The sequence below is a fragment of the Pan paniscus genome, chromosome 13 (genome assembly GCF_029289425.2).
Source record: "Pan paniscus chromosome 13, NHGRI_mPanPan1-v2.0_pri, whole genome shotgun sequence".
In the NCBI taxonomy this organism is placed as follows: Eukaryota; Metazoa; Chordata; class Mammalia; order Primates; family Hominidae; genus Pan; species Pan paniscus.
Window position 1 is genome coordinate 135156548 of NC_073262.2, and position 13244 is coordinate 135169791.

Consider the following 13244-nt stretch of genomic DNA (forward strand, 5'->3'; position numbering starts at 1 on the left):
ATGCAATGAGGTAATGTGGCTGCTGCCCTGGACGCGGTGGAAGGCTGGCTTAGGAATTATCTTCCTGAGACTCTTCCTACTTTCCTTCTCCTCCCCTTCCCGTTCCCGTCTTCCAACACACTCGCCAAGACCTAAGTATACTTGTTGCCCTCTCCTGCCCGCTCCGGTTTCTAGTTTCAGCATCAAACAGTTTGGAGGTACAGAGAGAAAATGCAGAAGTATTTTTACTTATCCCCCTCCAAGGATTGTATCTTGAGGTAGAATATGTTCCTTCCTCTCTTCTAGTAGTCTAGTAAATCGACTGTCTCTTCATCCGAAAACCTGGATTTCTAGTCCCAGATTCACCACTTACCATCTGTTTGACTGTAGAAAAGTTACCCAGCCTCTAAGCCATTGTTGCTCAAACCACATTAGTGGCTAGTACCCTGCTGCCACACCGGGGTGTGATAAGGGTCAAATCACACTCAGCAATGCTTAAAGATGCTTGTGAACATTGCTAACTATTGGGATATAAACGTAAAGTGGAATTACTATTAGTTTAGGTTGTGACCTGGTGCATTTGATGGGAAATTGGGGTGTTTCCAATACGGAGAGTACTGTGCAAATTCAGGGAATACTGGATTTCCAACACTCCAGGCAGGTAGGTCCTCAGGAGTGTTTTCTGGTTGCTGAGAGGTCTCTGCTACTTGAGAAAGTCTTTGCCCGACCTCTTCTCTATCCTGCTGTTTAACTGAGCCTGTCCCTCTACGAACCTCTCCCCCGCTGCCGCCCCATTTCATCTCTGTTGTAAACCCTGCAACAAATAGCTCCAGATCCAAATCCTGCCTCAGTGGAGCTTTCTGGAACCCTTATACCCCTTCCTCCACTGATTGGAACAAATCAAATGTCATCCTAAGAAGACATCTTATGGGTCATCTAGCTCAAGCCTACCCAAATCATTTGGGAGTCTGCAGTAAGAATGGTAATAATGGACTTCCACAGGGATCTTGCTAGGTATTTTTCATATATATATATATTTTTTTTTTTGAGACAGGGTCTCGCTGTGTCACCCTGGCTGGAGTGCAGTGGTGTCATCACAGCTCACTGCCCACTCAACCTCCCGGGCACCAGCAATCCTCCCATCTCAGCCTCCAGAGTAGCCGGACTACAGGCATGTGCCACCCTACCTTGCTAATTTTTTTGTATTTTTTGTAGAGACGGGGTTTCGCCATGTTGCCCAGGCTGATCTCGAACTCGGGCTCAAGAGATCCACCCACCTTGCCTCCTAAAGTGCTGGGATTACAGGCATGAGCCACCACCCCCAGCCTCATATGTTATTTCTACTCTAACAATTCTGTGAAGGGGATCTTGTTGTCTCCTTTTACAGATGAGTAAAGTGAGACTCTGAGGTTAAGTAATGTCCAACACAAAGGAAGGGCTATCCCTGGTTTGTTGTGTAACCTTGGTTCAAGCACCTCTTGAGAAAAATTAAACTTGCCCTCTTTTTTTTTTTCTTACCTCTTCTACGATTGAAGAACCTGGGTCATTTTAATTACTTTGAATTATTAACTATTGTATTGAGCCAGAATCTTTTAACATCTGCCCTCTAGCATTGCAGGGGAAAAAAGAAAAAACAAGCTTTCTTTCATTTGAAATTAGCAATTGAAAACAGCACTCCTGCCCCTAGTTTTATTTTTTTATGTTGTTTTTCATTCAGAAATTCTGCGGTGTTTAGGCCATTGCTGCATATTTGGAGTCTTGACCACATTGCTCTCTCTAGTAATCTGCACTTTTTACCACATTGCTCTTAAGGACATGTTCCAGTTTGCCAGAATCCTTCCAGATGTCCAGTGGCTGGAGCTGAGTACAGTAGTATATAATCTAATGGGCTCATATTAAAGATTAGCTCTAATCTCCGTTACTGTATGGACTCAACTTCTCTGAATGAAACCTTTGATTGTAATTGCTTTTGTGGAGAAGGGGTAGACCTATCAAGTCCTTAGATCTCATTGCCATTGATCCTATTGATACGTAAAACCGTAAGATGCTTTCACAAAAACTGCAGCCCTGACTTAAACATAGTTTTCAGATCTACACAACTGTACTTGATTTTGTCCGTATTCTACATCATTTGCTTTTTATTCTATATCGTTAACTTTGGGCCCATTCCTAACTATTGTCTAAACCACTTATTTGGCACTCATTGCTTTGATTCTATAGACCCATTCATTAAACGGAGATTTTTTTTATGCCACTGTCTGATGGTGAGGGTATAAAGATGAATTGAACCAAGGTCCTGCCCACAAGGTATTGGTCTAGTTCAGAGGGTGAGGAAATACGTGGGCAGAAGCTTAGCAAGCTAACTAAAGTGCCTCTCAGTCTGGACAGTCTCAGAGTTGCTAACTGCCTGAGTTTAGGGAGCACTGATTTTTCAGTCTGAGTTGTATCTTGACTCAAATCCAGCTTGAAGCTGGGAAGAGTAGCTTGTAAGATTTGCCTTAAATGTAGGCTTAGAGGGCAGAGTGGTTGGTTAGTTCCACTCTCAGGTAATAAAAGCACCAGATATAGGTCCATTAGGGTTCCCATTTACTGTCTTAGAAAGGAGCCCTAAGTGGTCCAGGGATCACAGGAGCATGGTTTCTTCTCTGACAATTATTTTTGTTTCCTGGTAGTGATCAGCAGCAAAACCACTAAAAAGAAAGGAAGGTATATACTTTTCTTGGGTCTAGCAAAAACAAGATGCTGGGATGACTGTACCCCTCTTCAACCAAGATCTAAATGCAAGGGACCCCAGAGGCTATAGTGGGAGTTGGAAGCTAAGAAGAGAGGAAAAGGGTTTGCATCCCAGGGGTGTGCCCTAAAGAAGAGAGTTGTCCTGGGCCTAAGCAGAAGAACCTTTGAGATGTTTTTGATCAGGAGACAGAACTGGCCATGAGAGTATAGCTGGAACAAGTACAAACATTTATATGGGCAAGTTCAGAAGAGGAGACCCCAACTCAGCCTAGGTTGGAAGAGGTTAGGAAATGTTTCCAAGAGAAAGTGGCCCTCAATCTGAGTCCTGTAGGACAAGTTAACTAGGCAAAGAAGGACTTCTTGAGGAGAGACCACATGGTGAGCATAACAGAAGGATAAAATGGGGGCACCAAAATTAGGGTGATACAACTGGAGTGAAAAGAGTTTGTTGGGACCAGGAAGGAGATGATATTGGGACATGTGAGCAGAGCAGGGGCCTTTGCACCATGCTGAGGCGTGGGTATATCTGTGTACCTTTTCTCCTCAGCTAGGTTCTTGGGGACAAGCACTCTGGTAGCTCATACACACCATAGATGCTTGGTAGATGTTGGTAATTTTTAATCTGTAGATCTTGTGTGCTAGACAGGCTCCTTTTGAAAAGGAAACCAAATGTTTAATAAAGGGGAAGTTTAATAAAGGGGAAGGGAATATCATAAGTACAGATGATGGTCTCCTGGAAGTCCAGGGAGGCTGAATAAAACCAGAGAGATGGTAGCATTAGCAACAAAATGAAACTCCCCTCCATTTTCTCTGCTCATCTGCTCCATTCTCTTATCTCATACTGGCTTTCTCTGCTTTTGCTCATTGTCTTAATTCTCTCAGGGCTTTTCTTGCATGGGGCCCATATGGCTGCCCCAGCTCCTGAGTCTATGATCTTTCATCTCCTGGATGAAATGCTGAGGGGAGGAATCTGCTCATATTTTTGAGCAAGGCTCTGGGGCATAGGTTATTGCCCAGGCTGGACTACCCTTTGGTCAGGTGCACTTCCTAGTTGTGTCTTGACCAGGGTAGGGATGGGAAGGTTCATGGCACAGGGCATAACCTCCTGGGTATATCCTACAGCTAGGGCTGTGAAATGGGCAGAGCAGGCACCCCAACATGTGACTAGCTCATTCATTCTAATATTTATTGGATACTTTTAATGTACTAGGCACTGGGGATTCGTGGGCAAAAAAAACCAGACCACAAATACAAAGTACCCTGCAACATGTTTATGTGTCAGCATAGGGTAATATCTGAATTATAACTGGAGCATTTCTAGTACCATTCTTGAGAACTGCCTAATTTCGTTTGACCACACATATAGTTATTGGGGCGAGAAAGATGATTGGAGAGAAGATCTGTGATGAATTAATGGTCCAGCCCTAGAATAAATGGCTTTCTTATTGTCTTTGCAAACTCACCTTCCATTTATCTTTTTGTCTGGATCCGGTGATTTTAGGTGTACCTGAAAGCCTTGGGGTAGTTTCACTGCTCATGAAAGGGTAATCCCTAAAGTTCATTTGACTCTGTGCTTATGAAGCAAGAACACATTTGTTCTTTCTTTCAGTCATTTATTTTTCCTTTTGGTTTACCATTTATTCAGCATCTTCTAGTGCCGCATGTTAAGGCAACATCTTGCCCTGGGTGCTGGAGATACCGAGATGAAATAAGACACTGCTCTAAGGGAACTCTCTCTCTAGTAGGGAAAGCAGACATGGGAGGAATGGTGTGACAGACCGAAGGGGTGGTGTTTGCAAATGGCACCGATACGGCAACATAGATTGCTAGAGGAGGAAGATCCTGGCTGGCAGGAGTCAGATTCTAGAGGATCTTACATTTTGCTATACTTTATCTTAGAGGGTAGGGCATCAAAAAGCGAGGGACAGTTGAAAGTTTAAAGCATGCAAGTTAAATGTCAGATTTGCACTTAAAAAGATAATGCTAGTGAAAGGATGGATAGAGAGTGAGAGATTTGTGTCAGGAAGACCACTGAAGAATTTATTATATGATTGACGTGTCAGGAGAAGAGGGCCTAAACTAAAGTAGTGACAGTGAGTGTAGAAGAGGTGGTAAGGAGAAGTGGCAAAGCAGATAGTACGTTTTTAACCTTCATTTGAAATGCCAAAGCATTAGAGACTCTTCTCATTTTTTTTTTTTTTTTTTTTTTTCTTTTGAGACGGAGTCTTGCTCTTTCGCCCAGGCTGGAGTGCAGTGGCCCGATCTCAGCTCACTGCAAGCTCCGCCTCCTGGGTTCACGCCATTCTCCTGCCTCAGCCTCCCGAGTAGCTGGGACTACAGGCGCCCGCCACCACGCCCGGCTAATTTTTTCTATTTTTAGTAGAGACGGGGTTTCACCGTGTTAGCTAGGATGGTCTCGATCTCCTGACCTCGTGATCCGCCCGCCTCGGCCTCCCAAAGTGCTGGGATTACAGGCGTGAGCCACCGCGCCCGGCCTCTTCTCATTTTTTACTCCATTTTTGGCAGGGAAAACAATCCCTTAAACTGTATACCTTAAACATTCCCTTTAACTGGTTCTTTGTGTGGCTTTTTAGAAAACTGAAAGACAGTGCTTTGTGGAGTTCACAAGTTAGCTGATGGGTGTTTCGTTTTTGTTTAATCCTAATTTGCCTGTCTGTGTTATTTTGCCCTTCTCACATCTCAGGGCCTGAATTTGAGTGACTTTGGGTTGGTTACATAGTAGTTCGTATGACCTGGTGGCTTTGTTAGGTAAGCAAGAATTGACTTCGTCACAGAATTGTATTGTGTTGCCTTTCCATTCAGTTTGAAAGATGATGACAGTGGGGACCATGATCAGAATGAAGAAAACAGCACACAGAAAGATGGTGAGAAGGAAAAAACGGAACGAGACAAGAATCAGAGCAGTAGCAAGAGAAAGGTGAGTGTTGGCTGCACAGATGTAGTTGCCTTTGAACTTGAGGCTTTATTATCTTGTGGAATCTGTTTATCTGGAAGATACCAGATTAACTTGATGGCATCCTGTGTTGGAATATCTGACTTTGTTCTCAGAAAAACATTGTGCAATCATGGATGTTCATTTTCAGACCTAGAACTTTTCTCTTGCCACAGAATCTTGAGATGCTGCCTTGCTTTCAACGTTCTCCTAGCCTGAGATGGAGATTAGTCCTGGAGCTTAACAAGGCTGTTAGCTGCTTCATAAGCCACTGCTGAGTGTTTCAAATCCTACATACCCCTTGAAATTGTAGACAGTTTAGTCAGCAATAGTCTAAGGTGAAAGTGACTTGGAAAAGGGAAAACTTAGGGAATGAGAGAGAAAGAGAGATCAATTTTTTCCTTGAAATATCAAAGCAGGCTGGGTGCCATGGCTCATGCCTGTATCCTAGCACTTTGGAAGGCCAAGATGGGTAGATCACTAGGTCAAGAGATCGAGACCATCCTGGCCAACATGGTAAAACCCCATCTCTACTAAAAATACAAAAATTAGCTGGATGCTGTGGCGCGTGCCTGAAGTCCCAGCTACTGGGGAGGCTGAGGCAGGAGAATCACTTGAACCCAGGAGGCAGAGGTTGCAGTGAGCCGAGGTCGCGCCACTGCACTCCAGCCTGGCAACAGAGTGAGACTCCGTTTCAAAAAAACAAACAAAGAAATATCAAAGCAATCACTAATTCATTTATTCTACAATATTGAGTAACCCTCCAAGGGCAAGCCATTTTATGCTAGATGCTAAGAGGACACAAAGGTGAATGAGACTGTGGAAGGGGCTTACGTTTAATAGTACCAATAATAATACTGACGTCTGTTGTGCACGTACTCTGTGCCAGGCACTGTGCTCAGCATTGTATATCCACTGATTGATTTGATCCTCTCAGCAGTATTGTGAGATGGTTGTTACAATTTTCCTCATTTTGCAGGTAAGAAGATGAGGCACAAACAGGTTAAGTAACTTGACAGTGATGAATCTCATAGAGGAGGCAGTGCTTGGACTGGGCATATGCTGAGATAAGATACAAACATGAATACCTATTATATGAGGGAGAAAGTTACAAAGGCCATAAGAACACAGGTAAAGTGTTTCAGGAATTTAGAATCAGTTAACCACTGAGGAAATGTACTGTGTAAGCAGAATCTTTGGCACATTGCAGATAGTTGAGGTTGTATATCCTTTTTTAATTGTGGAGGTGGTAAGGATTGACACTGCAAAATGTTCTCTCAGTCTCAGACCACGTGACAAATGCCCAGGACTAACACACCTTCTTTACTTCCCAGGCTGTTGTCCCTGGACCGGCAGAGCATCCCCTGCAGTACAACTACACTTTTTGGTACTCCAGGAGAACCCCCGGCCGTCCCACGAGCTCACAGAGCTATGAACAGAATATCAAACAGATTGGCACCTTTGCCTCTGTGAGTTCTTGGTGAATTAATGGAGTGTGCCTTGATAGTTCGTTCATGCCTGTATTGATATGATGTTTATTTACTTTCCTAGTAACCTATTTAAGATTCTGGTTTTCTTAATTGACTGACCTGAGTCTCCGGAGTCAGATTTGTTCATTCTTAGGTTTCTCACTAGATATCCATGGTTAGCATGTAGGTATCAACAAATATGAGAATTGTAGAGTTGATCAGAAGGGCATAATACAAAAGAACAGATTTGGGTTTTTTTATTTTTATTTTTATTTTTTTAATTGAGACAGAGTCTCTTGCTCTGTCTCCCAGGCTGGAATGCAGTGGTATCATCTCAGCTCATTGCAACCTCCGCTTCCTGGGTTCAAGCAATTCTTCTGCCTCAGCCTCCCAAGTAGCTGAGATTACAGGCATGTGCCACCACGCCCAGCTAATTTTTGTATTTTTAGTAGAAACGGGGTTCTACCATGTTGGCCAGGCTGGTCTGGAACTCCTGACCTTAGGTAATCCACCCACCTTGGCCTCCCAAAATGCTGGATTACAGGAGTGAGCCGCTGCACCTGGCCCTGTTTTTTTTTTTTGGTTTGTTTTGTTTGCTTGTTTTTTTTTTTTTTTTTTTAAGTATATATTTATGGAGGCCTTACTAAGTTCAAAGTGTCATGGATACAGAAGTTTATAATACATGGTGTCTATCTTCATGAAGTTTGACAGTAAAGTGAAAAATTTTGAAAGTTTTGCATTTAAGAACCTCCCATTAGGGTTTTGGCTATGTTAATGATTATGCATAAAATATCTTTTTCCTGTGTTCAGAAAGAAAATGAAATCTCTAATAATTGCTTTTGTGGGTACTGGCAGTCAAAGAGCCCAGACTGTCTCATCTCTCTCCCAGGTGACTTGGTTTGTGTACCCCAAGGATCCATCTGCAACTAACACCACTCTAGTTGAACAAAGGTTATTATGTACCCAGTGTGTGCTGTACATTCAATCTCTGGGCAGAATCAAATGTGGGGTTTGTCATTTTCTTGAAATTGGTGAAGTATTAGTCCTGTTTAAAATGCAGAAACTAGAAAAGAATACTCCAGTAGGAAATACTACAACAAACTGCTAAGGAGGAAGGACATATAATACATACTTTATTTGTATAATTTCCTTCCAACATTATGATAGCCCTATGAGGTCAGTGATATTATCCATGTTTTACAAATGAGGAAAGTAAAACTTGGGTTAAGTGTCTGATCTAAAGTCTCAAGTTATGGTGGGGCACGGTGGCTCATGCCTGTAATCCCACCACTTGGGGAGGCTGAGGTGGGAAGATTGTTTGAGCCCAGGAGTTTGAGACCAGCCTAGGCAACGTGATGAGACCCTGCCTCTACAAAAAAAGTTTAAAATTAGCTGGCTTGGAGAAAACGGGAGCATTAAAAAAAAAAAAAAAAAAAAGGCTGGCCATGTTGGCATGTACCTGTGGTCCCAACTACTCAGGAGGCTGAGGCAGGAGGATCAGTTGAGCCTAGGAGGTTAAGACTACAGTGAGCCATTTTTGTGCCACTGCACTCTAGCCTGGGCAACAGAGATAGATCCTGTCTAAAAAAATTTTTAAATTCTCGAGTCAGTCATAATTCACTGGATTAAGTCGAGGAGCCAGTATAATTGAAACTCAGGTACAGAAGCTTCCAGATAGCTGAACACATGGAGGTGCCTGGAGGGTGGTGCGCCTAGAGGGGACATAGAAGCTCCCTGAACCTTCCTCCATACCTTCCCCCATACCTTGCCCTACACATCTCTTCATCGTATCCTTTGTTTATAATAAACCAGTAATGTAAGGTACCAAGACAATAACTGGGGAAAGAATCGTCTTTTCAACAAACATTGCTGAGACAACTGGATTTCCAGGTGCAGAAGAATGAATTTGCATTCCTTCCTGACACCATACACAAAAAGTAACTAAAAATGGATCATAGACCTAAATGTAAGAGCTAAAATTATAAAATTCTTAGAAGAAAATATTAGTAAATCCTAATGACCTTAGGTTAGGCAAAGCCTTCTTAAGTAACACGCTAAACGCACAAGCAGCAAAAGGTTAAATACTTGGCTGGGTGTGGTGGCTCACGCCTGTAATCCTTGTACTTTGGGAGGCCAAGGCAGGAGGATGACTTGATCTCAAGAGTTTGAGACCAGCCTGGGCAACATAGTGAGACCCCATCTGTATAGGATATCATCAAAATTCAAAACTTTTCTGCTTCAAAGGACGCTATCAAGAAAGTGAAAAGATAGCCTACAAAATGGGAGAAAATATTGCAAATCATATCTAATACTTGTATCTAGAATACTCTTACAACTCAGTTATAATCTGCTGAATATGAAATCAACATCATTACTATGCTGAGCTGATAAAATTTCAGCCTAAAACAAAGATCTTGTTTAGTTCGCCAGTGCTATCTTAGAATCAGCAAACTTAGGGGTTTTGTAATAATAAACTACCTTGTGCACTTGTTCATATTTGGTTCAATAAATGCTTGTTGAATGAATTCAAGGCCTAGTAGGCTTCTAAAAGGAATGAAGGCACAGATCCTGTCCTTGGGGAAATAAGATGTGCCCAGGAATTTCTAATACAGGGAAGACAATAAGTGATACTATGGGAAAGGCATTTAGAGTGCTCTTGGAGTTTGGAGGAAAGAAGGAATTGATTCCAGTTTGGGGAATACTGCCTTGGAAGAGATGGGTTTAAGATTGATTTTAAAGAATTTGGCCAGGCCTGGTAGCTCATGCCTGTAATCCCAGCACTTCGGGAGGCCAAGGTGGGAGGATCGCTTGAAGCCAGGAGTTCAAAACCAGCCTGGGCAACATAGTGAGATCTTATCTCAAAAAAAGATTTTTTTGGAGTAATTATGCATACTTCTTGCATTCTTATTTCCCTCTTGTGAAAAAAAAAGCATATAAGAATTTACCCAAATTGTACGAGGAGGGTTTTTCTTTTGTTTCAGTGTATATGTTAAGGAGTGGTTTATCATCAGGACTATCTTGGGTTAAGGCTTCATCCATGCTCACTGGATGTGTGACAGTATTTAAAGTCTGTCATTTTGACTTTGTAGGTCTGGACCTGAAAAATAGAAATAAAGTCTGTCGTGTAATTCAGGTCACTAGGAAATGGCTCACAATATTAAATGCATCACAGATAAATAATTACATTATGAATCCTTTTATCAAATTGAAAGCAGTGTTTCCCAGTGATTCTTAGCCTAATCATTAACAACATTTAAAAGTTCTTGAAGTCAGAGTGACTAGGAAGGCATCATCTTGAAATGGAAAGAGCACTAGACTTGGTAATCAGAGCTCACCTATTCTGATGCTTGACCCTCTTGGTTAGAGCAACTCAGTCCTGAAACCTTTCTCAACTATAAAACAAGTTGTTGACATGATTTCTGAGGTCCTTTCGGCACCTCATATTCTGAGTCTGTGAATGCTTATTTTTTTTTGGTTTCAATTAGAACTGTCAAATCTTTTAAAGTTTAATAATATTTCTCAGGCCAGGCACAGTAGCTAATGCCTGTAGTCCCAGCACTCAGGGAGGCCAAGGAGGGAGGATCACTTGAATCCAGGACTTCAAGACCAGCCTGGCAACAGTGTTAGACTTCATCTCTACAAAAAAAAGTTAAAAAATAGCTGGGCATGGTGGTGCCCACTTGTGGTCCCAGCTACTCAGGAGACTGAGGCAGGAGGATTGCTTGAGCCTGGGAAGTCGAGGCTGCAGTGAGCCATGATCACACTGCTGCACTCCAGCCTGGGTAACAGAGCAAGACCCCATCTCAAATGATGAATGAATGAATGATAGTCTCGAGCTGTTTAACTTCATCTCTCTTATGGTTTGCATATAAGATTGTGCAGTGGGGCTGGGCGCGGTGGCTCACGCCTGTAATCACAACACTTTGGAAGGCCGAGGCAGGTGGATCACCTGAGGTCAGGAGTTCGAGACCAGCCTGGCTAACATGGTGAATGGTGAAACCCCATCTACTAAAAATACAAAAATTAGCCAGGCGTGGTGGTGTGTGCCTGTAGTCCCAGCTACTCGGGAGGCTGAGGCAGGAGAATCGCTTGAACCCAGAAGGCAGAGGTTGCAGTGAGCTGAGGCAGGCTGCACCATTGCACTCCAGCCTGGACAAAAAGAGCGAAACTCCATCTCAAAAAAACAAACAAAAAAAGATTGTGCAGTGTAGTTGTAAGATTGGGGAGACCAAACTGTTAAAGTGATTATTGACTGGGGAACTGGAGATGGTTGACATACTTTGTCCTCACCAAGCCCCTTTCAGTTCCTTATTCACAATGAGCCACTAGTGGGTGTACTTGGTTCTAGTGGGTATATGTGGTTTTATTCAACTATGTTAGGGTGGATAAAGGTTTACATTATTGCCGATTGTATTCATAATGACCATTTACTATTCCGAGTCACTACATGCAGCTAAGCTTAGCAGTTGCTGAGTATAAAGCACTGCCTTGAAGCCCTATAGATGGCATTAGTTCTGACTTCTTTTTACCATGTAAGATGCATCACGTGTGCTTGTGCTAGAGAGGAACTAAAGGGACAGCCATTTCACGCAGTGTAAGGCTGATTTCTCCTTAGGTGCTCCCCATATCTAGAAGTATGACCTGAATCTTTGTCTACTCAATACCCATTGTCAGCTCCATAGTTGTGGTATCTTGCTGTATGTTGATTTAGAGCCTGCTCAGCAGTTTGGCAGATACCAGCTATTTCTCATTGGAATGTTCCGTGTTTTCTCTTTCCTCCTAAAGTATGCCTCTTCACTGGCCAGTACTTACTACGTATCCTCTGTGAATAAGGAAATAATCTTTCCTATCAAGACACTAGTGAACCTGTAGTCCCAGCTACTTGGGAGGCTGAGATGGGAGGATCCCTTGACACCAGGAGTTAGAGGCTGTGATGAGCTATGATCATACTGCTGCGTAGACCCTGTCTTTTTTTTTTTTCTTTTTTTTTAAGGGGGGGGGTGACACTAATGAGAAAAACGGGACTACTGTGATGAATACAAATAAGCATATACTTGATGGAAAAATATAAATCTAGTTTTCTCACGGGATTGTGAAGGAGTGGCAAGGAGAAACATAATTTTTCTAGCTAAGAAGAGGGCCTTAAACCCTAGCTATGAGAAGCTAAGTCCTGTATGATTTTGGATTGGCCTGGACTTAGCAACAGCACCATGATGTGGAGTGGTATGTGTGGTACATGTGGTTGATTCTATCACTTATGCTTAGTAACTAAACAGGTCTAAGAGGTATTTACATGTGGTTGATTCTATCACTTATGCTTAGTAACTAAACAGGTCTAAGAGGTATTTCATTCAGCAAATGCTATATTTGCCAGTTAAACAATCTTTCATCGGTAAGTGATTTGGTTCTAAAAAATGCATTCAGGCTGAGGCTGTGTGACACTTACATACCTCAAGGCTAAAGAGTTTCCATTGTGCAAAAACCTGGTCCTCTTACTGCACGTGATGACTACCCTGCAGCTTGAGTGGGAGAGTGCGTATTAACATGGTTTCACCAACTAAAGCTCCTGGCTGAGGCTTGCATTTCTCACCAAAGATTTTATTCTTGAATTGCCAATGTTACATTTTTTATTTTGTCAAACTAGATGGTATGTTTTTCCTCTAATATGTCTTCCCTCACAACGCCACACATGAAAATGAGTCCTCTGAAAAGGACAGCCTGTAGTATAGTGTCTTCCATGCTTATGTTCTTAACTAAATCTCAACCTTGGGATGCATTCAAAGAAAAGTAAAAGACACATCTTTTTTACTCTGGGGTCTTCTCTCTGCAGGTGGAGCAGTTCTGGAGGTTTTATAGCCACATGGTACGTCCTGGGGACCTGACAGGCCACAGTGACTTCCATCTCTTCAAAGAAGGAATTAAACCCATGTGGGAGGTAAGGACTAATGGCTTCTGACTGCTTTTTTGAGCAAGTTTGGGTTTTTTTGTTTTGTCTCTTAGCCCTGCCAAGGTTAAAAGTATTTTATTTTATTTGAGACGGAGTGTCGCTCTGTCACCCAGGCTGAGCGCAGTGGTGCGATCTCGGCTCACTGCAAGCTCCGCCTCCCGGG

General features: G+C 42.6%; 1 protein-coding gene across 6 annotated transcripts in view; it reads left to right on the forward strand.

Annotated features, from left to right (window-relative positions):
- Positions 1-13244, forward strand: part of EIF4E2 (eukaryotic translation initiation factor 4E family member 2) — a 32918-nt gene that overhangs the window by 618 nt on the left and 19056 nt on the right. For 3 of the 6 annotated variants that reach the window (XM_003813144.7, XM_008965741.6, XM_008965740.6), the window contains exons 2-4: positions 5536-5650; positions 7000-7134; positions 12965-13069. In XM_003813144.7, the coding sequence (XP_003813192.1) occupies positions 5536-5650; positions 7000-7134; positions 12965-13069 (355 nt within the window). The remainder of the gene's footprint in view (positions 1-5535; positions 5651-6999; positions 7135-12964; positions 13070-13244) is intronic. The other 3 variants (XM_008965743.6, XM_024927888.5, XM_008965742.6) reach the window with 1 other exon arrangement.